The sequence below is a fragment of the Apus apus genome, chromosome 19 (genome assembly GCF_020740795.1).
Source record: "Apus apus isolate bApuApu2 chromosome 19, bApuApu2.pri.cur, whole genome shotgun sequence".
Classification (NCBI taxonomy): domain Eukaryota; kingdom Metazoa; phylum Chordata; class Aves; order Apodiformes; family Apodidae; genus Apus; species Apus apus.
Genome location: NC_067300.1, coordinates 9,361,789 through 9,389,091, shown reverse-complemented (window position 1 = coordinate 9,389,091; position 27,303 = coordinate 9,361,789). Strand labels below are relative to the sequence as shown.

Here is a 27,303-nt window from a genome sequence, read left to right as displayed (position 1 = left end):
GCAAGGAGAGATTTTACAGACAAGGACTCCTCGGCTCGAGGTAGATGCGACCAAGGAGAGAGAAAGCTAGAAGGCATAAAAATCCCAGGTGGCACAGGGAAGGGGGCTAGAAAAGGACCACTCACTCCCTGGGGACCCAGTGAGCCCCAAAAGAACCAGGCCCCTGCCTGCAGGACCCTGCCTCCAGCTGGAGTGTGGCACCCATGGCCTCCACATGCTGGGATGGTCAAAAGCAGAGATGGACACAGAAAAGGTCAAGGTGAACACCTCAACATGTGAGCCATTAATGACTCTTACAACCACAGTGGTGCAGGCACAGCTGCAGGACTGGACAATGTCAGAGCTGCTCTTTACCAAGCAGAGGAGACTGCCCAAAAGACCTGTCCTACACCTTGTGCCAGCCACCACAGGGCCAGCTAGTGCTGCATGGACCTCCAGCCCCACCAGGGTGGCTGCTCCAACATCCCACCACCAGCACATCAGCTGGCACCTACCCTACAGAAGCCCATCAACACCTCACTGCAGCCTGCTCCTCCACAGGGCCAAGCTCCTGATGTGATGGAGCAACATCATCACACTGTTGTGGTAACTACCAACTAAATCATCTGCACAGAGCATTTCTCTGTAACACTCAGGCAGTAGTAAGTCATCTCATGCCCTGACACATGGCAACATGTCATAGGCACTGTCATGGGACAGGGATGCCATTCCAGCCTCTGAAACCCTTTGTAAACCTTTGCAAGGACTGAGGCTGCAGGTCCAGGCCCAGAGCTCTCCAGGGTGAAGCTGCTGCCAGGGAGGCTGGCTCAGGACAGCACCACACACCACCTTATGGGCAAGCACCAACAGCACACTTGGATTATTCTGCCTTTATGTGCTGAACATCTGCCACCTTATCCCTTTCCTCCACGGGCTACAGACCTCAGAGGGTGGCTGTGTTCAGCAGCACCACAACAGTTAGGGAGAGGAAAGATTAACCTTCTAAATCTTAAAAATAAAAAAGAATTTTAAAAATTGCTTAGATTTTAATTTTCCACCACAATAATATTTACATAAAGATTTCCTACCCAGCGAGGCTGAGAGAACATTTTGCTTTCCACTGTAGCCCAAGCAAAGGGCACATGGGCTTCACTGCACCAGCCCATCAGGGTCTCCTACTTCCCTAAGTCCTCACTCCCCAGCAGCACCTTTTGTCCCATAGTAAAATTCTTGTGTCCAAGGGTGACAGCAAGAGCCAAAAAATTGACTGAGAACCTCATGGAAAGGCTGCCAGAAAGGGAGAGAGACCCCACCATGCTCCCAGGGCTGCAGCAGCCAGTGGGTTCCCTGATCCCTGCACACATTCACTGGTGCAGACCAACACCACAAAGCCCAGGGACAGGCTCTGCTCCTGGAAACCAGGGATTTGGCAGAGCCCTGTCCTTGGATGAATCCAAAATCCACACATGGAGATGGCCTCTTTCAGAGGTATCAAGTTCTGAATGTTGCCAAAGCCAAATGTTTTTATTTCCTTCTTAGAGCACCCACCAATAAAAGAATAAACTGCAAAACCGGTGCTTTAAAATCTAGCAAATCAGCCTAGTTGCAATGTTTTATATTAAGATCCTGCCAAACAATTAAAAAAAAAATAATCTTCCCTTCAGCCTCCCCAAAAATGATGCAAAATAAAAATAAATTCGTTTTCCTACAACCTCATTTCACCACAGAGTTCCCATGTTATGCATCAGGGATGACCTTCCCTGCTTGGGTTTCAGCTGTGCTCTCGTCACGCTGTCCCAACACGGCAGCAGCAAAGCTCTCTCCTTACATTTGACTGCATTAAGAACCCTGCTGTCCAGGGGCTTCCTGCTGGGGTCGCTGGTGGAGGACCGGATTCCAGTTCCGCAGCTGTTGGCAAGTGTGTTCCTACAAGAAAGGCAGAGGAAGAGCCTTACCATGGGGACCCAGGGGACAGCCACTGCCTCCCCCACGGGCTCCTTGCGCAGGGATCACCAAGTCACACGAGGTGAAGCAAGGAACTGGAAAACCTGGCACTCAAGGGATGAGTATCATTGAGACAAAGCAGGGGAGTCAGAGCAGCGTGTGCAGGGGATGAAGAGCTCATACCACGTTGTCTGTGAACCTGGTTAGAGCACCAGGAAAGAAACCGTGTCCCTCGGGAGAGCACAGGGAGCACGTACCGATCAAAGAAGGTGGCCAGGAGACGTCTCAGAAGGACCTTGTGTTTGACACCGGCACATAAGTGGCAATTCATCAGCTGCCCCCGGGTGATGTAAACACCTGAGCCTGGAAGGGTTGAGAGGGAGAATTAGATTAATTCAGAATTAAACCCTTGTCTCACTGGCAGCACCAACAACTGCTCCTCCTGCACCGGTCGGTGCTGACACCGGGAGACTGCTCTTCACGTGCTGCTGCAGAAGCCCAGCAAGGAGGGCAGGAGTTTTGTAGAAGCCCAGCAGGGATTGTTATCACAGTCCCTCAGGGTCTTGGCAAGCCCTAGGTAATAATAATTCCTAATTTTATCTGTACAGAAAGGAAGCCTATGGAAATCAAATGAAAAGACTTTTTTTTTCCCTCTTGCAAAGACCCACAGGGCCAGGCTTGATTCTGTGACTTCACATGTACAGATCAGATTATTTATTCCTTCTGAAGGAAGAAAACCTCAAACCATTTGGCTTTTTTTCAAGTGAAGACTGTAGAACATGTAACTAGAAAGGAAAAACCCTGTCTAGGACAGGACAGGTACTGGGTTACACTGCAGATCTGTTCCCAAAAGCCCCAGCCCATTACTTCTTCATCCTTCTGGGGAGCAGGGAATTTTCCTTTTAATGTACTGGAGCTGCTGACTGAAACACTCAACCTTTAGGGATGGAAGGAAAAGGTTTCCTGTCCCACACCTGGACTGTGCACACAGCTCAGCAGAATCAGCTGCTCCCATCCTGGCACCACCTGGCAGGGCTGGTCAGCCCAGTTCTCAAGTGACTGTTGCACAAGAGGATTCTGGTATTGGCTGTTAATTAAGATTAAATAATGGGTCATATCTGGATCCAGAACATGCTCTGTTCTCAAGATATAAAAACATCTATTGGAGAAATAAAATTACCTCCTGGATTTCCAGGAAAGCCTTCAGATGGCAGTGCCTGCCCTTCTGGAGGAGGACAGAGCTGCAGAGCAGCCCAGGCCACCTGTCCCGCTAAAACAGCATTGCTCCCAGCCTGGAGCCACCCCACCTCCAGCCTGGAGCCACCCCACCTCCAGCCTGGAGCCACCCCACCTCCAGCCTGGAGCCATCCCGCTCCTGGCACAGCATCTGCCCTCAGATGTATGACAGTGCCTGTGGGGTTTGTTGAAACTGAAGTTTGCAGAATCAATCATGGCATGAAAAACCAGAGGCAAAAAGGAGAACACCCAGACTGGAGAGATGAGGAGAACTTTCACTGCAGGATCCTCCTGCCTGCTCTGGGGTCAAGACCCCTTCTTAGGTCTGGGACAGTGATGAGCTGCAGAGCCCTCCTTCAGCAGCAGTGTTTTGGGAGATAAGTCAGAGGCAACACCAGACACTACTGAGAGTAACTTTGCTTTAATAAATAAAAAATAATGGCAGCCACTATTAGTTAGAGATATTAATCTCCTTTTTTTTCCAGATTGAAAAATGTAAATCAAGCAGAGCAGCCGTGAGCCAGTTTGCAGCTCTGGCTGTGAAAATAACTTGCACCACTTGATGGTTTTAAGAAGTCTCACATAAAATGTAAATGGGCACAAAATGAATATTCCAGATACAAAATAAATACTTGTGGTTGTAGGCTGCGTGCACGCCCTGCTGCTGCCTCCCATCACAGACTGCTCTCCATCAGATGGAAACCTCCCTGGGCACCCTCTGAAACCCAGATTCCTTTGATAGGCTGAAAATAAAACCACACTGCTCACCATGAGACAAATGACCAGAAAGGCCAAGTGATCTGGCCTGACCACCCTGCCACACATCCCTTCTGTACAAAGGGCTTTGGAGGTGATAATAAAACCTCCCTGCCCAGGCAGTGGGTATGGGCTGTCCTGCCAAGACCCCTTCACCTCAACATTGCTACAGCCAAGGGGAAAAGCTTCCCTACAAGCTGAGAGGACCATGGCAGCAAAGCCATGGGGATATCCTATAAAAGCTGAATATAATTCTTTAAACTGGAATTTGGACACCTCAACTGAACACCTGTTTTCTGGGGTCCCTGGGTGGTGGCTGGCACGGCCACTGCAGTTCAAGATTTGTCTATCAAAAGCCAATCAGAACCATCTTCCTCCTCAAGTTGGCCATAAATCCTTGATGGAGTAGTGAATTCTCCTGATAACTACCTGAAAAAAAAGCTCCTGATAAAAAAAACCTGAAAATACAGAGCAATATAGAGCAAAATATGGGACCAAACCCAGTTGCTTCTCCTTCACTCCACAACATTTCAGTTTAGTAACACCCCAATATTTAAAAAACTTGTACAGGTTTTTTCAAAGCTTTCTTGTTGACACAAATTTTATCTCCATTGCTTTGTAAATCTTATCATACGATGGGGGTTTTTGGTTTGTTGGGGTTTTTTTGTTGTGGTTTTTTTTTTTAGATCTGTGCATCTATATCAAAGCACAACGGCGATGCAGCCCACACCAATCAGGAGGAACATCAGCTGGAGAAATCAATTAAAATGCTAAATTAATTCAATTGTATAAATCCTGTTAAGGACACATTTTTCTATCAGCATATTAAAGGAAACCTGGAACTTTTTAACAGATGATTGGTGATGAACAATCCAGAAAGACACAGCAAGGGCACACAAGACGCACGACTCCAGCAAGGGCGCAAGCAAGATGAAACATACATTTCCAGAAGGAAAATGTGAGTGATCCCCAGGCATTACCAAGCAAAGAAAAGTGATCCCCACGTTACCTGCAACAAGCTCAAGTTTTTCTCCAGGATCTCCCTCTGAGTAGAGCTTTGGGTGGCAACGGTATCCGATTTGACTGATAAGACTGGCTGGGAGAGCAACTAGATCCCGTCGTATGAGGACACAGGAGCGGTTCTCCAGTGGGATCTGCTCTGGCTTCTCTTGAGCAACTTAAAAAATTAAAAGGGAAAACCATCAAAACAGCTTATTATGCAGGCACAACATTAACAGAAGGTCAGATTTTGACTTTTTCAGGTAGCTCTTGGAAATATTCCTCCCTCCAGCAGTGCAGCCACCCACCAGGGCTATCAGCCACGGGGCAGATGCCACCTGACAGCAAGGAAAGGTCTCCCTGTCTCCCCCATCATCGACTGCAGCCACCTCATATGTGTGGCTGGGTCCTGCAACAGGGATTCTTGGAATCTAATTATGCTTTAACTTTTCCTAAGTTAATAATTTATGAAAACGGGCAACTCTGCACAGCTGGCATTGTGCTGGGAGTGCAGGATACGGAGCTGGCTTCCCCCAAACACACCCAGAAGAACAGCAGGTTACTTCACCAGGGGGCTCTAAAACAGGCAATAAATTTCCCAAGTGGATAAATACCTGCATCAGTACCACAGCTATTTCTCTTGATGTTTTTTACCTGTGCAAGTTAAAAGTCAGACTCTGCAGATCTCCCCTGCACCAACAAAAGTCACCAGAGCCTCCCCTGAGGATGGCACCACCAGCCACCTCCTCTGAGCTCCAACTCACCTCCTAAAGTGCCTTCTCCTACTCTGCCTTTGCAGGAAAACGTTTCCTCTCCATAACAAAGGAGATCTGAACCAACAAACTAAAAAAATGTTGTTAAACCATGGCTTCAAAACCACAGGACTGGGCTTTGCCAAGACACAGCTGTGACCTGTCCCAACATCTCATCCCCAGAGCCCACCACTGCCCATCACCAACCATTCACATCCAAAATCCAGACGTGCTGAGCTGAACCCCCAGCACTGCCCAAGCCTGGGGCTCATGGGCATAGAATGGATTTGCTTTCTAAAGCACATTTACAGGGTGAGCCCACAGGCTTGCTTCAAATGACAATTTTTGGCAGCAAAAGAGAGCTGACACAGCATACATCAGCTCCAGCTGCACTGGGACATGGTGGGAGCAGGGAAAAATCCTGAATGGCAGCCCAGCTCTACACTGATCCTTCTCTTCCCCAAAAATGTTTGATAACGTGGCAAGTGCCACACACAGAACCAACCCCAGCTCCACGCTTCAGTATCTGTGGATACAGAGAGAAGAAAAAAACCCATCCCAACAGTTCAGAGTTCCTGAACTCCAAATGTCTCCTGCTCCAGAGGTGTCTTCTCCTGCCATTATTTTGGCATTCTGGGGGCCACTTTTCCTCTCTCTAGATAAAATAACACGTTTTGCAGACTTGTTGCTGCAGTAACCACAGGGCTGTACAAAGGGAGCACTGTTCTAACTAGGACATGCCCCGCGTGGCATCCTGCTGCGGGATGGAACGTCCCCACCCTCACCTCACTGCTCCCAAAAACGTTGAGATACCCAGAGGACACTCCCTGCTTGTGGAGCCACATCATGGCAGAGCAGCGTGGCCTTCGGTGGTGAAGGACCAAAGAGCAGCAGAATGATTCACTTGATGGTTTTAAACTGACTCCTCCTGCCATCCCGGCCTGGTTGTCTATGCAAAGTGGCAGGGCTTTGTGGTGCTGCCCCAAGGAGACACAGAATTTTCAACAACTCTAAATATTTCCGTGGTTTATAGCACGCCCAAGCATCCTGGCACCCTTTCCTTGAAGAGGGCAGACATGTTCTGCACGTGCAGAGGAAGCATCTCAAAGACCTGCTTTACTTAAAATGCTTTCAACCAGTGATGAGCAGGGTACATCCCATTAAATAACAGTATTTTCTTCCAGCTTAAACAAATCAAAAGCAGATGGGCAGCAGGTATGGGGGAACCAACACCCAGGAGCTCTGCTGGCCTTCACAGGCCTCCTGGCTCCAGCAGGCATGCTCAGCAAGGCAGGCTACAGCACGAGGACCTCTGCAAAATAAATGTCAATCTGCAGGGGAGAGGAAGCAGCAGGTAGGGAGGACACCACCTCACAAGCTCAATGCTCAGGCCAGGCTGCATCCACCTGCATTTTTCATATTTACTTTTTACTTCTAACTACAGACTCAGGTCATGATGTCCATCACCTCCTGCAGACTAGCAGATGTCAAGCTGCTGAAGGGAAGCTGGGCAGACTGGCATGGATCTCAGAGTTTCTTAGAGGCCTCCAGCTATTTTTTAAGTGGCCTAAAGGCTGCAGGTCTCCAGGGAAGCCATTGTAATCAATACCCTAAATGAGACGGAGTTCAGAGCAGGGGAAGGTCCTTGCAGCTTGTGACCCAATATTGCAGCAATGGGAAGGGAAGAGAACTCAGCTCTGGATGCCCACCAGCCATGTCCTCCTGCTGGGTCAAGACTGCAGTCACTGAAGAAATGAACAACTACAGCACCCAAGTGGTGAACAGCTACAGCAGACAAGGACAACTCTACTTCCTCCACCACTGCCCATAAGCAAAAACTCAATAAAAATCAATTTTTGGACCAATGAGATTCTAAGGCACCACTAATGAAGCAGACACGAGAAAGATCAGCACAAGCGCTGTGATTGTGTCACCTTCCTGGAGAAATTTCCAAGGATTTGGTGTCAAACCCATTTCCTGAAAGAAAAAGCAGCTTTTCAGGAAGACAAAGCTGCCACGCTGGCTGGTGACAATCCTGCCTTGAAAAAATTCTTTGCTTTTGAAGATATTTCACTTCCTACACATGGAGCCATCGAGCAGTTTATGTTTCTTCCCGTGAAACCAAATACTTCATAAACCAACCTAAAATGCAGGCTAAAAAGACCAAAAGTAACTCAATCCACCATTCTGTTGCAGTTACATCTGTCCCACTGGCTCGCTGTCTACAAACCTCTTATTAAACATGGGCATGAATCAGTTTTTGGACTTTGTTTCCATGAAAGCATTAGCACAAATTCAAGGATACTACACAAAGGGGAGGGACGATTTAGGCCTTTCAGGGCCACCTCAATGCAGCAGATAGCAATCAGTTATGTAAAGACAGGGGACACAAGAGACACTCTGGTCCCATGTTTGCAAAGAAAGCCAGTCTGTTGGGCCTTTATGCTCGGGAGAACAGGAGAGTATTTGCTTCTAATTAATTTGTATCTTCGGCGGGCAGTGGCTCCTTCCCTTTGAATGAAAGGGCAAACAATGTGAAGTATTGTTTGAGGCAGTTTTGTTCTCGACCAAGAAAGGAGCCTACCAGCCTGCAGAGAGGGGCAGGAAATCATTACGGAGGAAGTGATGAGACTTGCCAGCCAAAGACTGCTCTGTTTCATTTGTTCAGATGTGTGCTTCCAGCTAAAATTACACGGATGCTGCAAGCTGGCAACAAGTGGTCCAGAATGGGAAATGACCTGGGTTTTCTGGCTGAAGGGGCAACTTCAAACCAACTCAGCAGATCATGCTCAGAAGAAAGCTGGAATCATGGGAATTACTGGTGTTCCATGAATCCAGGCTTTGGTGATGCTTGGGACATGTGTACTCCTTGGCCCTAAAATGTACCTTCTGGCTCAGAGGTTCATTACACCACCTTCCTGCTGATGCCAGGGTGGTTGCACATCCTGCCTGAGGGGGCTTGGGACCAGAAATGCTTGAGCTCACATAGCTCCTGTTGACCCTCACAGGTGATGGGCAACAAGCTGCCTTGGGCCTGGCAGCACTGGGAATTGCTGCCCACATACCCAAGAAGTATTCACTTCTTTCCTTAGCTCCTGGCAATCCAAACACCAGGGCTTCAAAATCACTCATGAACCTCTAGTTCCCACCAGTCCAGGTTCTCCTCTTGACCATTTACTGGATATAAACACCAACATACTCCCGTGGGTAAGAAACAACTATTTCTGGTTTAGGAATGGGATTCTGAGATACAGAAAAATCCAAGTGATGGATGCTCACCCAAACATTAATGTTTACAGAGCCCCAAGATTCAGCCACAGGTCAGGAGTCCTGATCCACCCCAACAACTAAAAAAACATCTCCACCTGCCCACCACCAGCCACACTGTGCATGCAGTTACGTGGATGATTCTCCTCTGTTCTCGACAGGGTGAGAAGTTCCTTTGCAAACAGCAACATTTCACAAACATTTTTATCCCGTTAGCCCATTTTCCACTGGCAGTGGGACTACCCCAAAAATAGCATCCTCAGCACCTCCCTGCTCATGTAAACCTGCCCCACAGAGGACACACGCACGCACCGCCGGACAGAGGAGCTAGTCCCAGACAGGACAGTTTACGTTGTACAAATAGTACATTTATAACAAGGCTCTGGAATGCAGAGATTTGATTTGTGACCTATTTATACAGGGAGGTAATCTGGAATTAGCACAGGAAAAAGTATTCCTGGTTTATAAATACCCCTATCTTGCCTTCGCTTCAGATCTCAGCCAGGAGTGAAACATCTGCCAGCCTAAAATTAAACATCTGTGTTTTACGGTGCGGAAACCAGGACTGGAAGATTAAGGCCAAAAAAGGCCAGAGGCTTTGTGCCCCTGGCATGGGGCTCTGCCTTCCCCTGCCACCACTCTGAGGGGAACAGTGGTGGGGAAAGGCAGATCCCCATGCCAGGATGGGTGATGCCAGCACTGCCCTGCTCCCCTCGGCACATCCAGCAGTGGGGCTGCTTGAAACACTCAAGGACAAGCCCAAGGAACAGGGCTCTACCGAACACACACCATCCTCATCTCACCACCTTATGTCCTACAATCCCACCAGTCCTTGCTCCCCAGCACCCCCTGCTCAGCACCAGCCCAGCCACTCCAGGGCCCTGCTCCTCCAGCATCACATCATCATTCCCGCAGGTAGAACCAGCTGCTTTATCCCAGCCGGGCCCTGCTCCTCCAGGATCACACTGGCATCCCCACAGGTAGACCCAGCTCCTTTATCCTGGCTGCACTGATCCAGCACAGCGAGCCATGGTTTCCAGGACTGCAGTGTGTCCTTCCCAGGCTGGGTTGGGGATGGTGCCCAGGCTGTGCCTGAGCTGCTCCTTATGGATTCTGGGCTGTTCCTTGTCCCCCTTCCTCCCTGTCAGGAAGAGGCCAGAAGAGAGAACTATTCTCTCAGCTAATTACCACAACTATTCTATAATGGCTATTTCAGATGAATTTTTAATGAAGTGTGCTCTTGTCAGTTTGGGATTTCATAACTTCCAACCCTGGCGTCCACGTTCCAGCCATTTCCTGCATAAAGATCTTCCCTCTCCCCTGCAAAGCGGCGCAGCAGGAGCAGGGGAGGGAGGACAGACCTCGTGCAACTTCACTTGTGCCTGTCAAAATTAAATTAACTGCATCTGCTAAGCAGCAAGCTGACTGACAAGAACGTGGTTTGGTGCAGAAAAGCACCGAGCATCTGCAAGTCCTGCTGAAAGCCACTTCAGATCAGGCCCGCGACGCTGTAATTAACCAGGATAAAAATACTTTGCTTTTGTTTAATGTTTTCTGGAGTTGTGCATTCCTCAGATCAGATGCTAGAAACCTCATTAAGCCTCAATCCTGTCCTCAAGGCCCACATGTTCTCCACAACCAGACCTAGTTACAGAATAAGGAGACATTTTATCGTGATGCTTCCATCCAGCCTGCCACAGCAGCAGGTGGGTGTGGGGACAGCAGTGGTGACAACACAGCCACCAAACGTGGCCAGAGGCTGGTGGGAGCTGATGCACTGCTCTGACATCCCTCTGCAAGCTGCCACATTGAATACCAACACCTAAACCTCACCCTTCCATTGACCTGTGTTTAAGACTGGGCTCATCCTTCTGTTTATCTGCTGCTCCTTTAGCAGGTTCAACACTTGTCCTGGTCCATCCCATCGGTGCCACCACTGCAGGAAGCACACCCTTCAACAAGACCTTCTTCTTGCTCTATCATCACCAAACCCTTGGCTGAGGGGATCATGTGCTCCTTGTCTCTCTGATTGCAGCTTTGGAGATTTGGTGTGGTTCTGACTATAAAAAGATGTGATCAAAAATAAACAAACAGCCTTGGGGTAAGAAGAGGCTTCATGACCACCCTGGGCCTGGGTCCTGCAGAGCAGCTTCCCCCGCTCCACACTGCCTGGCCTTGGAAGAGGGTGGGTGATGCTCAAGGTAGGTGATGCTGAAGGCAAGCAAAGAGCATCAGCCACCAGTGTCCCACCACACACTCACCAGCTTGGCCAACACTTCAGCTGGGGAAGGAAAAAGTGGAGAAAAAGGAGGGGAAAAAAGACCCTCTCTGAAATTCAGGGCTTCGTCTGCTGTGCTCTTCTTTGGCTTCGTTTTTGTTTTTACAAACGAGGCTCTTGGAAACCTTGGCAATCACTATTTTAAAGGGCTCCCCCCTCCCCCAGGCCTTTGTAAGGCTGTCAGGATCTACATGCCAGCAGCAGGATTAGCTGGTTTCTCTCTTCCATCTTATGGTTTTATTATTCTGCACCTTTTGAGGGTACAGTTTATCCCAAGTAATTAAAACAGTTAGCTGTACAAGTCCAAACCATAATGGAATAGCTTAGGTTTTCTTTTTTTTAAATCTCCTTTTTTTTGTGCGCCCTCTTTTCCAGGAAGCCTGATACTATAACCTGGCTTACTTAAACCAGGAAACTTCCCTAAAAAGTGCTGGTGGGGAAGAGATATTTTAGCAGAAATGTGGTATATTGGAGCCTGACAGCAGGGCCAGAGAGCGCCGCGCTCTGACCTGCTCCTCCCTGCACGGCCCCTGCCTTGGCATTACCACGGTTCAAGTCTTCCCCCTGCAGAACCCAAGCAGGAAAACTCTGCTGCAGAATGCCTGGCTCCAGCACATGGGTTGGATGGCTGCAGCATCTCCAGCAACACCCATAAAAGCTCCCCATATTTTCACTTTTCCAACCGGGATGACTCCTGCCCTGCAAGAATTAGAGGCCAAGAGCTGCTGCTGCACTGGCCTGGGCTGGTCCTGCCCCCGCCTGCTGAATTCCTTTTGTTCTGTTCCTGCATGAACTGGCCCCGTGGCAGGGAAGGGAAATGCCGTGTCCAGGGGTATAATCCCACTGTGCTGAGGAATAACTGCACGGCTGGTGCTAGAGGCAAAACCCCACCACCCACCCCCTGCTCTGCAGCAGGGGAGAGCAAAGCCAAATACAAACTAAACCCATGTGCAGGAAAACAGCAAACAGCCCAAATTCTGCTCGGGCTGACTCTATCCAGGGCACAGGGCCCCGCTCCAGCTAGGGGAGGAGATCCTGACCTCTCTGGTTGTGGAGGAGATCCCAGCCTTGTCCCCAACCCCTGGTCCCATTCATCCCAGTCTGCTCAGTATCAACCACTGGGACTTGCAGCAGGGCAGAGAGACCAGACAGGCTCCCAGGCTCATTTTCGACAGCTGCTTGTCCACTTCTCTCAGCAAATATTTCTAATATTAAAATAGCAACATTGCTACCAGGATGCTTTCCCCTCCTGCACAGGGCTGGGCAAAAACGCATGGAAAAATATTCCTTATCTGCTTGCTCCCTGGCAGGGGGACATGCCACAGGGATGCTGGCTGGGCTCCTGCTCTTGGGATGGGATGGGACAGCGTGTGGTGAGGAGCCTGTTCTCAGTACTAGGGACAGCCTGGCTTTAAGTAACAGAAATGGTCTTATTTGTCACATCTTCTCCCTTGCCTAAGAATAAAATCAAACAGCTTTGAGGAAAACGTGCCAGATCTTCAACAATCGAGCGTTAAATATTGGCAGAATCAGCCCAGCAATTTCAGCGCAGAGCGGCGGTGGAGAAAGCGGCTCCAGGCGAGAGGATGCTCCGTGTGCCTGAGCCAGAGGGAAGAAGCTCCTGCCCAGGGAGCATCCACGGATCAAAGCTGCCACCACCACCACCTGCAGCTCCCACGAGGAGACACAGCACTGAGGTGAGCCTCCGCATGAGGTGCTGTGAGCTCCACTTGCCCGGGTGCTGCGAGTATCCACATGGGATACGGGCACATCGGGCACCCAGCCAGGCATCTCCCCATCCAGTCCTGAGCTCTGTACCCTCCACCTGCCCCTGCTCCTCAGCAGGGTCTGACCCTGCAAGGTGGCTGGGGCAGGGGATGCACGCCCCAGGAAGTCCTCTGCTGTATGGGAAGCAAGAGGGAAGGGGCCTCTACGTCCATCACTTTAAAAAATGTTCTGTAGAAAGCCAGGACAGAGGGGATGTGCCTTGCACCTCACTGAAAACCAACTCTCAGACCAGCGATCTAACCTCTACTGATTGTCAAGAGCTGATGCTTCTCTTCCCACACTGACCATCCCTCTTGGATGGTGAGCTCAGCCATCACCACGGGACAGGTGTCCCCACCGCACGGCTCATGCGACCACCAGGCTGCTTGCTGGAAGCCTCAGCCAAAAAGCAAAGGACTAAACTGACTGTGGTGGAGGATGTATCTAAAAAGCTTCTCAGCTGGGGACACAGCCCAGGAGCGCTGGCACGGGAGGACCTGTCCATGCCACACCTGGACACCAGCACCGAGCCCACCACATGCACCGCGCTGTGTAAATAAGCCAGCGAAGGCCCCAAAAGTAAAACTGATGAACAAGCCCAAAACTACCAGTGCTGGCTGGGCAAAAATGAAGCAAGCACTGAAGGAGAACAGAAACCCAAGGAGAGAGACCATGCATTACCAGAGTAGCCTCCCGAGGACTTGATGTACATCTGCCCATACTGCTCCTCCACCATGGTGTCGTATGCCTCATCATCCTCCTCATCCTCCTCGTTGTGGTAGGAGGTGGGGCTGTCGGTGGTGGGAATGCTGCTGGCGCCGGGGCTCGTCCGCTCCCCCTGTGAGTACTGGACCTGCTGGACATTGGGGATGAGGGTGGCCAGGTTGGGCATCCCGTAGTAGGAGACACGGGAGAGCTTCAGGGGCCCAGCGTTGGGGCCTGCAGCACCTGTCCCCTCCCGGGCGCCGGGCTCCAGGGGCCGCTTGCCGGGCAGGCCGGGCAGGGCTGCAGCCTGGAGCTCCAGGTTCTCGTGCTTGACACGGGTGAGGAGCGGGATGGGCATGGAGGGGGACATGACGTAGGGCGCCGAGGCCGACTGCAGCTGGTTGCAGGGACTCTGCGGCTCCGAGCTGGGGTCTTCGATCATGGTGGTCTGAGAGTCACAGTGAGGAGAGCTGACCTTGAACATCAAGTCCGTCCCTTTCTCCACGATGTGCTGGATCTGCAGGAAGCCGGCCGTGTACATCACCACCAGCTGCTCGCTCGCCGCCATGGTCAGCTTCCCGGTGTAGCAGAAGGAGAGGATCTGCTGGAAGCAGGCGGGGGGGACGGTACCCGGCAGCTCGAAGGCGTTTTTGCTGTTCCCACTGAACAAGTCTCGGAAGTAGAGGCTGCTGGCAGCCAGGACTGCCCGGTGAGCCTTGAAGGCTTGGCCCTTCACCACGATGGAGACATCGCAGTACAGCCCCAGCAGCCGCTGCTCGTTCAGGCAGCCCAGAACGGTGTTCCCAAAGTTGGGAATCTCTATGTGCAACATCTGCGACATGGCTCAGGATCGGCTGGAGCTCCTCAGACATTCAATGCAGGAATATCCAAAGTAGGGCACATCTGAAAAAGGGAGAAGGCAGGGAGAGAGGCACAGCAGTTTTTTAGACAGTTCACCAAAGCAGGCAGAGGAATCCACTGCACCCCACATCAAAGGCTCGAGGCTCTAAGAGCCGACAGAGAAAAACAACAGCTTATAAAAATCACTTATCCATGTTCCCAAACAATGCTGGAAATGCTACCGGTGGGTGGCAAGGGGTATTAAAAAAAAAAAAATGGAAGTATTTTCTTCAAGTTGTGGTCTGTTTAAATAAGCACCACCGACTTATTCCCCCTGGGGGTTTTTACTTTATGCAGGAAAATCTGAAGGGTAAATGGGAGAGGAGTGAACAGTAAAGCAAACGTCAGACAGGCAGACAGATCTCGGGTAGCATTATATAAGAAACACAACAACCAGCAGCTATGTTGAAACTACAGAAAAGATATTTATAAAACAATGTGCCATTCTGCCTGAAATAAATACCGGATTCTGCTGGAGCGACAGCTCCCAGGAAAAAGCACTTTGAAAAGCAATCTTCCCATTTGCACCAGAAAGAGGGAGCATTTCAACAGTTAAACCCCTTCTCAACAGATTTATCCTCCAACAAAATGAGGCTTATCTCCAAATTAAGCCAGATATTTGAGCCCCAATAAAACAAACCCGTGTGCCGCAGGGAGCCAGCAACCAACTGGGCTTCTTATAGGAAAAATAAATGTAAAGAGGGGCTGGGGACCCCCAGCCCAGCCCCTCCTGTGGTTGAAGCCCCCAGCACATTGCCCCCCACCAGGGGTCCCAGCCCCACTGAGGACCTTCCGAGCAGCCTCACAGGGAAGGGGCTGGAGCGGCTGGCTCCGGCGCTGCATCCCGCGGGAAGGCTGGCTGTACATCCCATGGGAAGGCCAGCTGTACATCCCATGGGAAGGCTGGCTGTACCTTCTGGCTGAGGGGAGAAATCCTCCCTCCACTGGCCAAACGTGGCTGGAGCCTTTGGAGGGGCTGAGGCACAAAGCCTGTGTCGGTGCAGCCGAGCCCCGGGACTCCAGCGGAGGAAATCACTGCGGATTCACCCACACCAACACCCCCCCAGCTCCATCCAACAGTTCAGGAGATTTAAAATCCCTTTTGCCTTCAATACGACTGAAGAAAAAGTCTGGTTAACTCAAGAGCGAAAGCTTTTAAGAGCAACATTTAAAAAAAAAAAGTTTATCTGAGAAAGATGTAAAAAAAAAAAAAAAATTAAAAAAAAAATCTCCTCCAAAAAGAAAATAATAACCCACAAAGAGCTGCTCTGTTCCCAGTGCTGGGGAAGAAAAAAAAAAAAAGAAAAAAAAAGTCCTATCTGCAAGGCCACGGGGTAACAGGAAGAAAAGGGAACACACTCGGAGCCAATTTAATTGTATCTGCATGGTTCAAAAAAATTCTTCCAAGCGAGGAAGTTCCCGGTCCCCTCGCCCGGCTGGGAGCACACGTACCTTCAGTGCTGGCTGGAGGGGCTCTGTGTCCCCCCGCCCCACTGCCCGCGGGGCCCGCGATGCTCAGGGGAGGGGGGAAAAATAATATAGAGTATCAGAGCCTGGGTTTGTATCTGCTGTAGCTCAAGCTTTTACCAAGTCAAATCTCCCCGGCAGCGCACAGCATCTAAATGAATAGGCCGGATGCAGATTAACATTCAGGCTGCTCTCTGCAATGAATAGAGCCCTTTGATTAGGGACCTGAAGTAAATGCCAGTTTCAAACCCAAGCTTTAAAAACAGAGAAATATCAGTGCCAGAGGAATGCTCTCAGTGTTGGTACAAGACAGACTTTTGATGAGTCACTGCAATGCAAACAAAGATGGCAGAAATACTGTACTGTATGCTGATGAAATGCTTAGTGGTGCCACGGCAACTGAGACAGGTTTTAAATTTATAGTGCAGTTTTGCATATGAATTACGCTGTAAACTGCCTCCCCTGCCATCTAGTACATCCAGAGTGTCAAAGCATTTAAACTATTCCAAACAGTCTGCAGAGCTGGCACTGCTGCTGGTTAACTCCTGCGGCCGGAGGAAGGCAAGGCGAGCATCCCTCAGCATCCCCCCAGCTTCCCCCACTGTACACCAGCAACCCCCTGCACCTTCCTGTATCCCCCTGGCATCCCCCTGTGCTCCCCCAGCATCCCTCCAGCACCGTCCCTGCAGCCCCTCTGCATCCTCCTGCATCACCCCTGCATCCTCCTGCAGCCCCCCAACACACCACCTGCCCCAGCATCACCCATCATCCCCCTGCAGCTTCCCAGCCCAGGAGCTCTCCAAAATCCCCCTGCCCAAAACAACAGCTTTGGGAATGCCCAAGTCTGCCCAAAATAAAGGTGTTCCAGGGACCCCCACAGTCCTGATTCCACCCTCCCACCCACTCCCTCCATACAAGAAAGCTTTTCAAATGCAGGAAAAATGTTTACCCCTTGGGGAAAGCTTCTTTCAGTCTGTGGCTGAATCCACTAAAAGCAAATCCATTTGCTTAAGTAATGAAATCCTAGTCACATTGTCTCCTGGATTCAGATTTTAAATTACCTTCGCATTTATTGAGCATGTTTGGTGCTTTTTTCTGGGAAGGAGGGTGGGGCCTGACTTCGCTTACTTCTCTCTTGCCCAGAGCATTTTTATTTCTGCTGTTGCTCTCGGATTTGTTGCAGTGGCTCTGCCTGGATGGTCACACACAGTTAAAAATGTAAGAGATCAGAGACAAAGCCACTCTTAGAGGAGGGTAACTGTGCTGGGGATGCTCTGGTGACCCTTCCCTGCCCATCTCGGGCTGCCTCTGCTTTCACTGGCCAACCCAACGTTTGGTGCATGAAGCTGAAGTCCCCAGCAGCAAAGAGCCGCCGCTCCCAGCGCCCGGCCTGGCTGCCTGCCCCGGCTCTTCCAGCAAACACCACCAACTAACCCGTCTGCTCGGCCTCCCGCGGGACGCGCAGCCTCCCGGCGCTCGGCAGAGCCGCGACGCTCCCGCCCAGCCAAGGACCTCCTGGACTTCCACACCCAAGGGATCATCCAAACCCTGGCAGGAGGTCAGCCGGATCCCTGCCTGTGTCAACGAGGAGGCTACGGCGTCCAGAGGGCACCACGGTGACATCGTGTGAGGAGGGTCAGAGAAGACAACACGACAGCCAAGCCCAGGAGCCCGACGCCTCTTCCAACCACAACACGGAGAAGGACAAGAGTCTGCTCTGGCAAAAGCAGATCCACTCTGGATCTGTGAAAATTACTGACAAATAATGTGCTTTACAAAGACAAAAACTTCACCACTCAGGGACCTGAAGGAAGCCCCATCCACAGTGAGGGCAGACCATGGCTGGAGAAGGATCTCCTGCTCTCTTCTTCCAGAAAGAGCTGCCCTAGAGCTGGAGGGACGAGGCAGGAGATGGGTGGGACCTCCTTGGACCTGCTCACAAACCCCTCTGAGGAACTCAACAGGGCAGGGAGACAGGGACCAGCCAAGGACAGCTTGGTAGCACAAAACAAACCAACTTAAAACAGGTATCAATTATTAATACTGCTTCAATTCTGCTCTATAAACAAGCTGGGCATGCCAGGAAGAACCCATGTCTCTAAAACCATCAAAATTGTGCCTGTTTACAAAAAACCTCCAGTGATACATCAGAATTTGAACCATGATGTTCCACAGAACTGACACCTCCTGGGATCACAGGGAAATGGCAAAAAAAGTAACTGTATTTGGTCTAGGAAGAGCATGGGGGCACAGGAGCAAAGCTGTGCCAGTGAGCTGCAAAAGCCCAAAACACTTCAATAAACCATAGGCCAGGACTGCTGGATTTTTGTTTCCTCATCCCTCTTCTGCCCCTGCCTTTTCATGACCAGAACATAGAAAAAAGCTGACCCAAAACCCTCAACAACCCCCAAAAAATCCCAGAAATCCAAGAAATAAAAGAAGACAGTCTTGAAAGCCAAGGAGAACCTGTTTAGCACCCCTGAAGGGTTGGACTTGATAACCTTACAGGTCTTTTCCAACCTAAATGATTCTAAGAGTCTACGAAAGCCAAGGAGAACCGGCTCCCCACCAGACCTTGTATCCTTTAAAAACAACAGTAACAAAATGTTACTGTGACTAGATGGTGCATGCAATAACACTTGGTATCTTCTAAAAATCCCCCCTGCTAAATATGACTTTTTTTTTTTTTTTTTTTTTTTTTAATAAAGCACCAAGCAGCTTTTGCATGGTTTGAGGTGGCTTCAGCCCATTTGACATGGAAGAGCTGTGCTGCAGGAGAAATAACCTTAGCCATGACAGATGTGAACTGTAGTCTGCAATCTCATCTCCCTAGCTGAGCTGTGCTCCTGCACCCCAGCACCATCACCACCCAAAAAAAAACTGTCCCCTTTGAGCTGCCACGTCCTACAGGTGCCAGATGAGGAGATGGACATGGACTGGAAAGCTGGGGCAAAATTGGATTAAAACCAGCCAGCCCTTCCCTGATCATTCAAGATATGTGACCACTCAAGCAAAACATCAGTTTCCTAATGGCAGCCTCTTTTTTCCAGCTCTTGGCTATAGAAGGACAATTTGTACATGACTGCACGATTTCTGTACAGTCATAGCCTTTGTCACAAGATGCTCATAAAAAATGCAGCCGTTATTTGATACAACTTCCATGATAGTCTGGGAATTCTCTGTTTCTCTGTTCATGTGCTTTGGTGGGGGGGGAAAGCAGGTTTGCTCTTTTCTAAACTATTCTGCTCCGAGGCCTGAAAGGTCGGGACAAGATGACAACAACAAAGCAAAAAAGCACCGACCTAGAATAAGATGCTGGCACCAGAGCTCCCCCAGGAGTAATCAGAAATAATCAGATAATGTCTTCAGATTGTCTTTTTCCTTAGCCAATTTATGAAGACTTGGAGATCACCCCCCCAAAAAACAAAACAAAACACAAAACACAACAAAAGACCAACAACAAAAACCCCAAAGTCTGAAGCTTCCAGCAGGAGGGTGCACTGGGCAGCAGCTGGGGCAGGGACAAAGGGGGGGACAAACCTCCAGGGTGGGAGACAAAGCAGCCAAGGGCTTTCACCCCCCACCCAGCCAAGGCCCCTCAAAAGAAAAGAGCTGAAAAGTCCTGCCCTTGAAGGCCCCAAAGGGTCAAAAGAAACTTCCCTTTCTTCTGTAAATGAGGAGAGAGGGGGGAAAAAAATCCCACCCTTGGCTTTGAGGGTGGGGATGTCACCCAGTAGGACAGGGGGCCCCCCCAAACCATCCGCCACCCCAGGGCTTGGTCCCCCTGGCACGGGGAGATACCCACCCAGCTCTTGCTAGAGGCTCTGGGTTTTCTTTCCCCCCCGGCCCCCAACCCCTTTTAATGAAAAGGAAATGCACTTTTGACATAAGCCCGAAGGAAAATACACAAGAGCCGACTGCAAAACTCCAAGTCCCCTTCCCCGCGCTCGGAGCCGCCGCGCCTTCCACGAGAGAAACTGCTAAATAAGATCCAACAAACTGCACTTCAGGGCCACGCTGCGCATACCTCAAACCACTGCAGCCTGCTGTGGCGGGGCTCGGAGAGGCGAAAGAGAAGAGTCTTTGCTAGCTCCCCAAAACCAAGTCTCCCCTCTGCCTGCGCTGGGGTTGGGAAAGCCGGGAGGGGAAGGGAAAGGGACGGGGGCACAGAGGGAGCCGCTGGGAATGCCTGCACGGTGTAATGCCCGTCTTTGGCAGGGGAAAGAAAACAAGGTTAAGTTTGGTAATCAAATGACAGTCATGTCCAGGCTCCTTCTCTCTTCTGCAGCATTTGTTTCTGCAGCTCCAAAGCATTTATTTTTGAAGTGCTGCAAGTGGCGAGCAGCGCTAACGGTCCCTATTTTTAGTGTAGCAGCCGGTGGCAACGGGGGAAAGAAGATTATTTCTGCCTTATTAAGAGAGCAGCAACTGAATTTGCAAATATTCCCGAGTAACACGTACCGCGCCGGCAGCGACACGCAGCGCGGAGCTGCCTTTGCTTTATAACCCTGAAAGTTCCCTCAGAAAGTGAAAACCTGCAGGCTTGGGCAGGGGAGTGGGGAAAAAAGATGGAAAAGTGAATTAAATTAATGCTGATGAGCCAGCCCAGCCAGGGACACGCGGCTCCTCTGCCAGGGCAGCCCGGGGAGGGGGTGTGAGGAGCATTGCTGGGGAGCCCAGCACAGCCCGGCAGAAATCCTGGGGGACCCTGGTAGAAAACCTGAGGGACCCCAGCACCAATCCCAGGGCACCCTGGCAGCAATCCCAAGGGACCCCAGCACCAATCCCAAGGGACCTCAGCACCCATCCCAGCACCGGCTCCCCAGGCTCTGTCCTGCTGCAAGGTGAGTCACCAGCAGCCTGGGCACAGCATTGCTTCTTGAGGTCACCCACCCCAGCAGCTGCTGCCTCCAAAAAGTGCAGTCTTTCAGATAAGGCAGAGCGTGTTATTCCCATTATTTTTTGCATTATTTTTTTTTAATCCCCCCCCCCCTTATCTATCACTGATTTAAGAGCTCTCAAAGCAAGGAGAAGCAAAAATACAAAATGCAACATTTGATTTTTTTTTTTTGCAGATCGCTGCAAGGAAAAAGGAAAGGGAGAGACAGATTCAAAATACAATTATTCTGCAGAATTTAAAATTTTTGTGATCTAATCCAAGCTCGAGCCCCCGACTAAGTTAGGAGCAGCAGAAAGCCCCCAGCACCCATCCCCATCCTCCTGCAAAGCGTGCACTGCCTGCATCCCAGCGCAAACATTAATTCCCGTCCGTAACACATCAGAAAGACAAGTGCCATGCTGAATTGTATTCTCCTCACTCCTAGAACACAACAGCAGAGCTAGCAATATATAACATGCATGACTCAGTCCTACCATCGTGCCACTACGGAACAGAAAGCCTTGAAATAAAGTAAATATCTTAAAAGGTCAATTAAAAAAAGCTTACAAAACATCAGACGCTGCTTCTTGCTAGAGCTCATTACCTAGTATGGTGGAGCTGCCTGTGTGTTTTTTTTTCTTGTGCAAGTTAGTCTGTGAGTCAGCATTAACACACATGAGAACATCAGGAATACTGCCTAGTTCTGATGCAATGGAGGTTGTAAAAAAAAAAAAAAAAAAAAAAAAAAGAAGAAGAAGAAGAAGAAATCATGCTCAGTTTGGACAGGAGCCTGTAATTCAATTGCCTTTACTTTTCAATTACTGCATAGCCTACCCTGACCAACCTGCAGAGGGGAAGGAAACTTTGCTTACATCTCTCTCTTAAAATTAATGACTTTTAGTTTTGGCTACAGCTTATTCTCCCTGCTTTAAGTGGCAGGGGGGAAAAGCAGGCATAATATAATTAACCCTTCAAGGGCAGCTGAGCCTTTGCGGTGAGGGGGATCTCTGTGATTTTGGAGAAATTTCAGCCCTGCAAAACAATAATGCCCAAAAGTTCTGGTGAAGGAAGACACATTTATACATTAAACTTTTAATAGACTATAAAGCAAAGCTACAATCGCATCTGAGCTTGATCCTTAATGGAAATATAAGTCTGCAGACAAGGAAAGTGACAGACTGCAGAAATTTAACTCTCTGCTTCCAGGTTTATAGCAGCAAATACTAGATTGCACAGGGTGGTTTTCAAAACTGAGGTTTCTGGTCATTCAGCAAAAACCCTGAGAAACCCAAAGTTTGTGACCTGGGGTGGTCACTTCAACCTGATGCCCACTTGCCCCAGGCCAATGGGGCAGAGCAGAAGACCCCCACTTCTCATACACTGCCTTTATCACCTGCACTTCAGCCAACAATTCTCTCTCCCTTTTGCCCGGAGGGAAAACCCTCCAGCAGCATCAGCTCCCACCCTCTGGATCACAGCAGGAAAGCACAGGAGACTCAGAATCTACCTTTGCACTTGACTTCTCTGCTCTTGCAACAAAACCCTTCTTTGGTCCAGTAAGTTTTGCCCAAACCTTCAGAATACCACCATTCCTAAACCACCCCCAGACAGCACTGCAGCCCAGATTATACTATAGGTATATGATATTCTAATATAGATTACATACAGTCAATAAGTCACCATATCTAATACATACAAATTAATAATTCAGTGGATCACAAGCGTATTCTAAATCCCAGTTCAGTTTGCTGGGGTTTTTTTTATGGGTAGACACATGTATATTTGAAAATAAAAAATTATTTTATAGTGCAAGTATAAATAGTGATTAACACCCATTAACCCACAAGGAAACCCCCTAATATTTGAGATCAATCACTCCTGCAGCTTCCGTCGCATGCAGGGACTGCCTCAAACCAGTGTGAGCCTGGTGGGTTTTTTTTCTTAAGCATGTGGGATACTTGAATACAGATGAATTGAGTTTTAAAGGAAAAAAAAAAAAAACACAACCACCAAGCAGCAACTTCTGGGCCAAGTTCTTGTGTGCCAAACTTTTCAACAGCCACAGCACAGCTCGACAGTGTTTCAAAAGAATTTAAGCACTGTTTTGAATACTGCTGACAATCTTCCTCATCAAAATTTGTAATTTAAATACCTCAAATCCGAAAAGCACGCTCCCTGGGGCACGCTTCATTCTCCCTCCCCACCACCCACCCTCCCCAAGCCCTGCTCAGCACTAAATCAGTTGCTTTCCATAACTGGCTGGTTTTCCCCCACCTCTTGCACCCCCCAGCATTTCCCTGCATCCCAGGGGGACCCCAGGGCTCAAGCAGAAGTTTGTTTTTCAGACTTGCCATGGATGAAGGCCCTGAAGAGACTGCAGCACCCAAACCCACCCTCACTTTACTCTTTTCTAACTGTGATCCTGGTTTAGGGATAAAACCATTTGCTGGTTTAGAGATTCAGCTGTGCTACCCGGGCTGTGCACTCCCACGGCAAGAAAAGGTTAAAGCAAAGAGCCCTGCACCCCTCTCCAGTAGAGAAGATGTTCCCTCAAATGCCTTCGGATGTGTCAATAAACCCCAAAATAATTCTCTGTCAATACGTGTGATTGGCGAGGAGAGGCAACGTTAATTTCTCGGGTCTCTGCTGCTCCAGGCAGCAGCTCCATTTTGGCAGGAGCGTGTTTAAGATTCCCTCCCAGTGCTGCAAAGCACCTTGAAAGGTCGACGAGCACTTTCATATTCTCAGATCCATCCACCACGCTGCAGCAGATGAAACGGATTGACCTAGAGGAGAGCTGAGACAGGCTATGTGCAGTAACCCAAACCCAGCCCTCGCCAGCCACAGCCTGGCAGGGACACGGTGGAGGTGCCCACCCCTCCAAGCCCCCCAACACCCAGCCAGGGTCCCCAGCACAGCCGTGCTCTCCTGGGGTGTCCCCAACCACGGCATTGATGTCTGCAGAGCCACCCAGACGGCCCAAGAACACAACCCACCTCCCCATTAAAGTGTGTGTGAAGCCTGTGCCCATTACTGAACTCATTAAAGACAGGGATACTTTGTAACATACTCTAATCTTTAATATTCATAGCTTGCCTCATTTGCATACCATGCCATAAATAGTTGAAGCAGAGGTAAAACACAAAGCGCTCTACTTGCATTTCTAATTATGCCTAAACTCAAATGTAAATCACAACACATCCAAGACACAGAAAGTATTAAATTTGCTCTCTCTTGGTTAAAAATCTTAAAAAAAAAAAAAGCCAACCAACAACAACAGAAAAAACAACCCACACGCACAAACCCAATTATTTTGAAAAAGAAAAATCAAAGGGGTGTACGGGGGGGGGGGGGTCTGTGTGACACTGTTCCAGGAAGGGAGCTCAGAGGTCCAAGCCCCAGCAGGGGTGATGGAGCCCAGCAGCAGCCCCCCCACCCCATCACTCCAGCCCCCTGCATTTACCACCGTGCGGGGCTGCAGCTGCTCCTTTCACCTTGGTCTCTGAAGAAACAACCGGAGCCTTTTCCTCCAGACCAGCCAGGAAAGCTGATCTCCAGCAGAGGAGGTAAATGTGAAAAATCAGCTTGAATTTAAACTTCTGCTCCAGCACTGGGCTGGCTGGAGCTGGGGCTCCAGCATTGCCTGCCAGCTCCAGGGCTGGAAACCACTAAACCCTGAGGCTTGGGGTGAAAAGAGGTGTCTCAGGGTGCTGGCACTCAGCAGCTCCCTGTCCACAAGAAACAGATGATTTCTGTTCCTCAACTACAGGAACTGTGCCGAGGTAGCTCTGTGAGTTTTTCCCTGCTCTGATTTTTTCCTCAAGTGCAGAAGAGCCCTTGGAGCCGGGAGCTGCCCAGCAGTGCTCCCACCACCAGCACTGGTCCCATGGAAAAGGCTCAGCCACCCCCTTCAACTGCTGGGGATGCTGTCCAATGGGAAGGCTTGGTGATACGGAGCTGGCTGCCCTCCAGGCGCATCCCAGACAGGATCCCTTATTCCTAGTGAACCTGCACCCCACGCTGCTCCCTGCAAGGAGGGTTCCCTGTGGCCATGACCCACAGGACCTGCTGCAGCCCTGACCCAACCCTGGCCCTGCTGCCACACTCCTGCCCTTCCCCACACTGACCTGACACACTCCTGCTGCTCCCAGGACATTCCAAACCTTCCTCCTCTTCACCCATCTCCCCAGAAGCTACTCATAACAGAGAGATACAGCATCTGCAGAGCTCAAAGGTTTTACAGATTTATGCCAAAACGTTTAATTACAAACAAATTAACTAAATTTTGCAGAAGCAGGGCAGAACCCACAGGTTTTGGGAAGCTGGGTGGTGCCCTTGCCCAGCAGAGGGACACGGGCAGGCTGGCTGCCAGCACCCATTCCCACTTACCTTCCCTTTGCTGCTGGGACACCAGCTGCACCAACCCACTGCGTCTTAATGAGAGGCTTTTGTGGGTGGCTGCCCCCAGGGGAAAATACAGTTTTCAGGAACTTGAACGAAGAATGATTTTGAAGAAAGAACCAGCTAAACATCCCTGAAGGGAGCAGGGCACCGGCAGTGCCCGGCTCTGAGCCCCAGCCTCTCCCTGAGGAGATTTTTTCCAGTCTTACAAAAGGCTTAAAGAGACTTCTGAGAATGAAAAGCTGAAAGAAAAAAAACAACACGTGTATCATCACCATGTTCTGGTTCTGCTCCTGCTCATAACCCGGGTTTCCAGGGTCCCCCCTGTGAACAGGTCCAGGGACCTGTGTGAGGGTTCCCCCCAACACCCCCCCCCCAGGCTCTCATCCTCCCTGGGCACTACAGCTCATCCTGCTCCCTTCCCAGACTCGTGTCTGGCTCAACAACAATTTTGCACTGGTTCTTTTAAGGAGTTAAAAGGATCTTTTCTGCAATATCAAATTCCGAAGAATTCCAGAAATGTCACCAAATGGAACCCGCAGAGGTGAGTGCTGCTCTGTCCCCCCGCCCGTGCCCAGGGAGAAGTGAAAGTGAGCTGCTCGCAGCCTGCAAAGCCTTTTTGCTGTTTGTATGTACCCTGGCATCTGGCCCAGACCTATTTTTAAGCCCATTTACTAGAAATCCCACAAATTAAAGGAAATACGGATAATGTTGTAAGAATCCTTTGGGCCAAATAAAAGCTACACATAATTTTCCTTGTGCATCAGAGTAAGATCCTTAACCACAAAAACCAGATTTCCCCAAAGCTCTTTTGCAACAGCGAGAGAATCTTGTTTTGTAAAAAGTTGCTTTGATTCACTCCTGGATTACAGGGAGCTCTGCAGACACCACTGCCTCCCGGCCAGACCTGGGAGGTGGTTGCTGTTAGGAAACAGAAAGGTGTTGGAGAACACAAACAAATTAAACATCTCTCGCTCGGTGGCTGTTAATGACAGCAAAGGATGCAGAATGTGCTCCCCACGTTCCAGCTGGAATATGTTTTTTGGTTGTTGTTTTTTTTTCCTGCACAGGAGACTGCAGTGTGGTTTTATTTTCCAGCTTCTTTCAAATCGTGTGTTCACGGTGCCCATAAACATGCTAGAAAGCCTCCTCCAGTGCACCACTGTCCTTGGCAAATCCCTGCCTGGCACATCCCAACCCCACCTTAGCCCAGCTCCAAGAAATCCCCAATAAACCTGTTTTGACAGTCACAGAATTGTCACGAGTTGAAAGGGACCTCTAGAGATCCCTTCAAATAAGTCCACCAAATAAGGAGACCAATAAACCCATCTCACTCATCCTCATGCCAAACCAGACCTGTTCCAGGCAGGACAGCCAGTACAGCCCCTCTTCTCCATCCCCAGTCCCCACCCCTAGCTGCAGGGTGACAGTGGGGACAGGACGATGCCAACACCAGCTGTGCCTCGTGCCAGCCACAGCGAGGGGTCTCCACATCATCTCCTGGGGATTTCATGAGAAACACTGATTTTACACAAAATTAAACCTACGCTCTGCATCTCCACACTTCTATAGTCACAGAGCATCCAACTGCAGCATCTCCTGCACCAGGGCTGTTGGGAAGGAAGGAGAGAGCCTGGGTTTCATAGAGCAGCCGCAATTTTAACTATCCAAAGACTCCACTGCATTAAATAAAACTCCAGTGACAGCTCTTGTATTTTGGTAGGCTTAAAAAGAAACTAGCAAGCAGATACCTGCTTCAGTAAAACCCATAAAACAAGCAGGAACAGCCCCAAAACACAACGGTAAAAGCGACACTTGTGGTTAGTCCTTGCAGGGAGGGGCTGAGAAGGTGTTTTATTTCCACCAGGAATAAAACAAAGTGAAGCAATCATCATTAAACCTGACCCTCCCTTCATTCTTGTTCATCCCCAGCAGTCACTTAAGATGTCTTCCTCACAAACAAACATTTCAGC

The 27,303-nt window shown here is 49.8% G+C and overlaps 1 protein-coding gene across 7 annotated transcripts in view; it reads right to left on the bottom strand.

Annotated features, from left to right (window-relative positions):
* The window catches only part of NACC2 (NACC family member 2), a 56,356-nt gene that overhangs the window by 5,373 nt on the left and 23,680 nt on the right, over positions 1–27,303 (bottom strand). For 3 of the 7 annotated variants that reach the window (XM_051636608.1, XM_051636612.1, XM_051636614.1), the window contains exons 2-5: positions 13,660–14,586; positions 4,925–5,092; positions 2,181–2,286; positions 1,808–1,905 (exon numbers count right to left, since the gene is read on the bottom strand). In XM_051636608.1, the coding sequence (XP_051492568.1) occupies positions 1,808–1,905; positions 2,181–2,286; positions 4,925–5,092; positions 13,660–14,524 (1,237 nt within the window). In that variant the 5' untranslated portion in view covers positions 14,525–14,586. Of the gene's footprint in view, positions 1–1,807; positions 1,906–2,180; positions 2,287–4,924; positions 5,093–13,659; positions 14,587–15,496; positions 15,532–16,035; positions 16,176–21,496; positions 21,552–27,303 lie in introns of those variants that run through there. The other 4 variants (XM_051636615.1, XM_051636609.1, XM_051636611.1 and 1 more) reach the window with 4 other exon arrangements.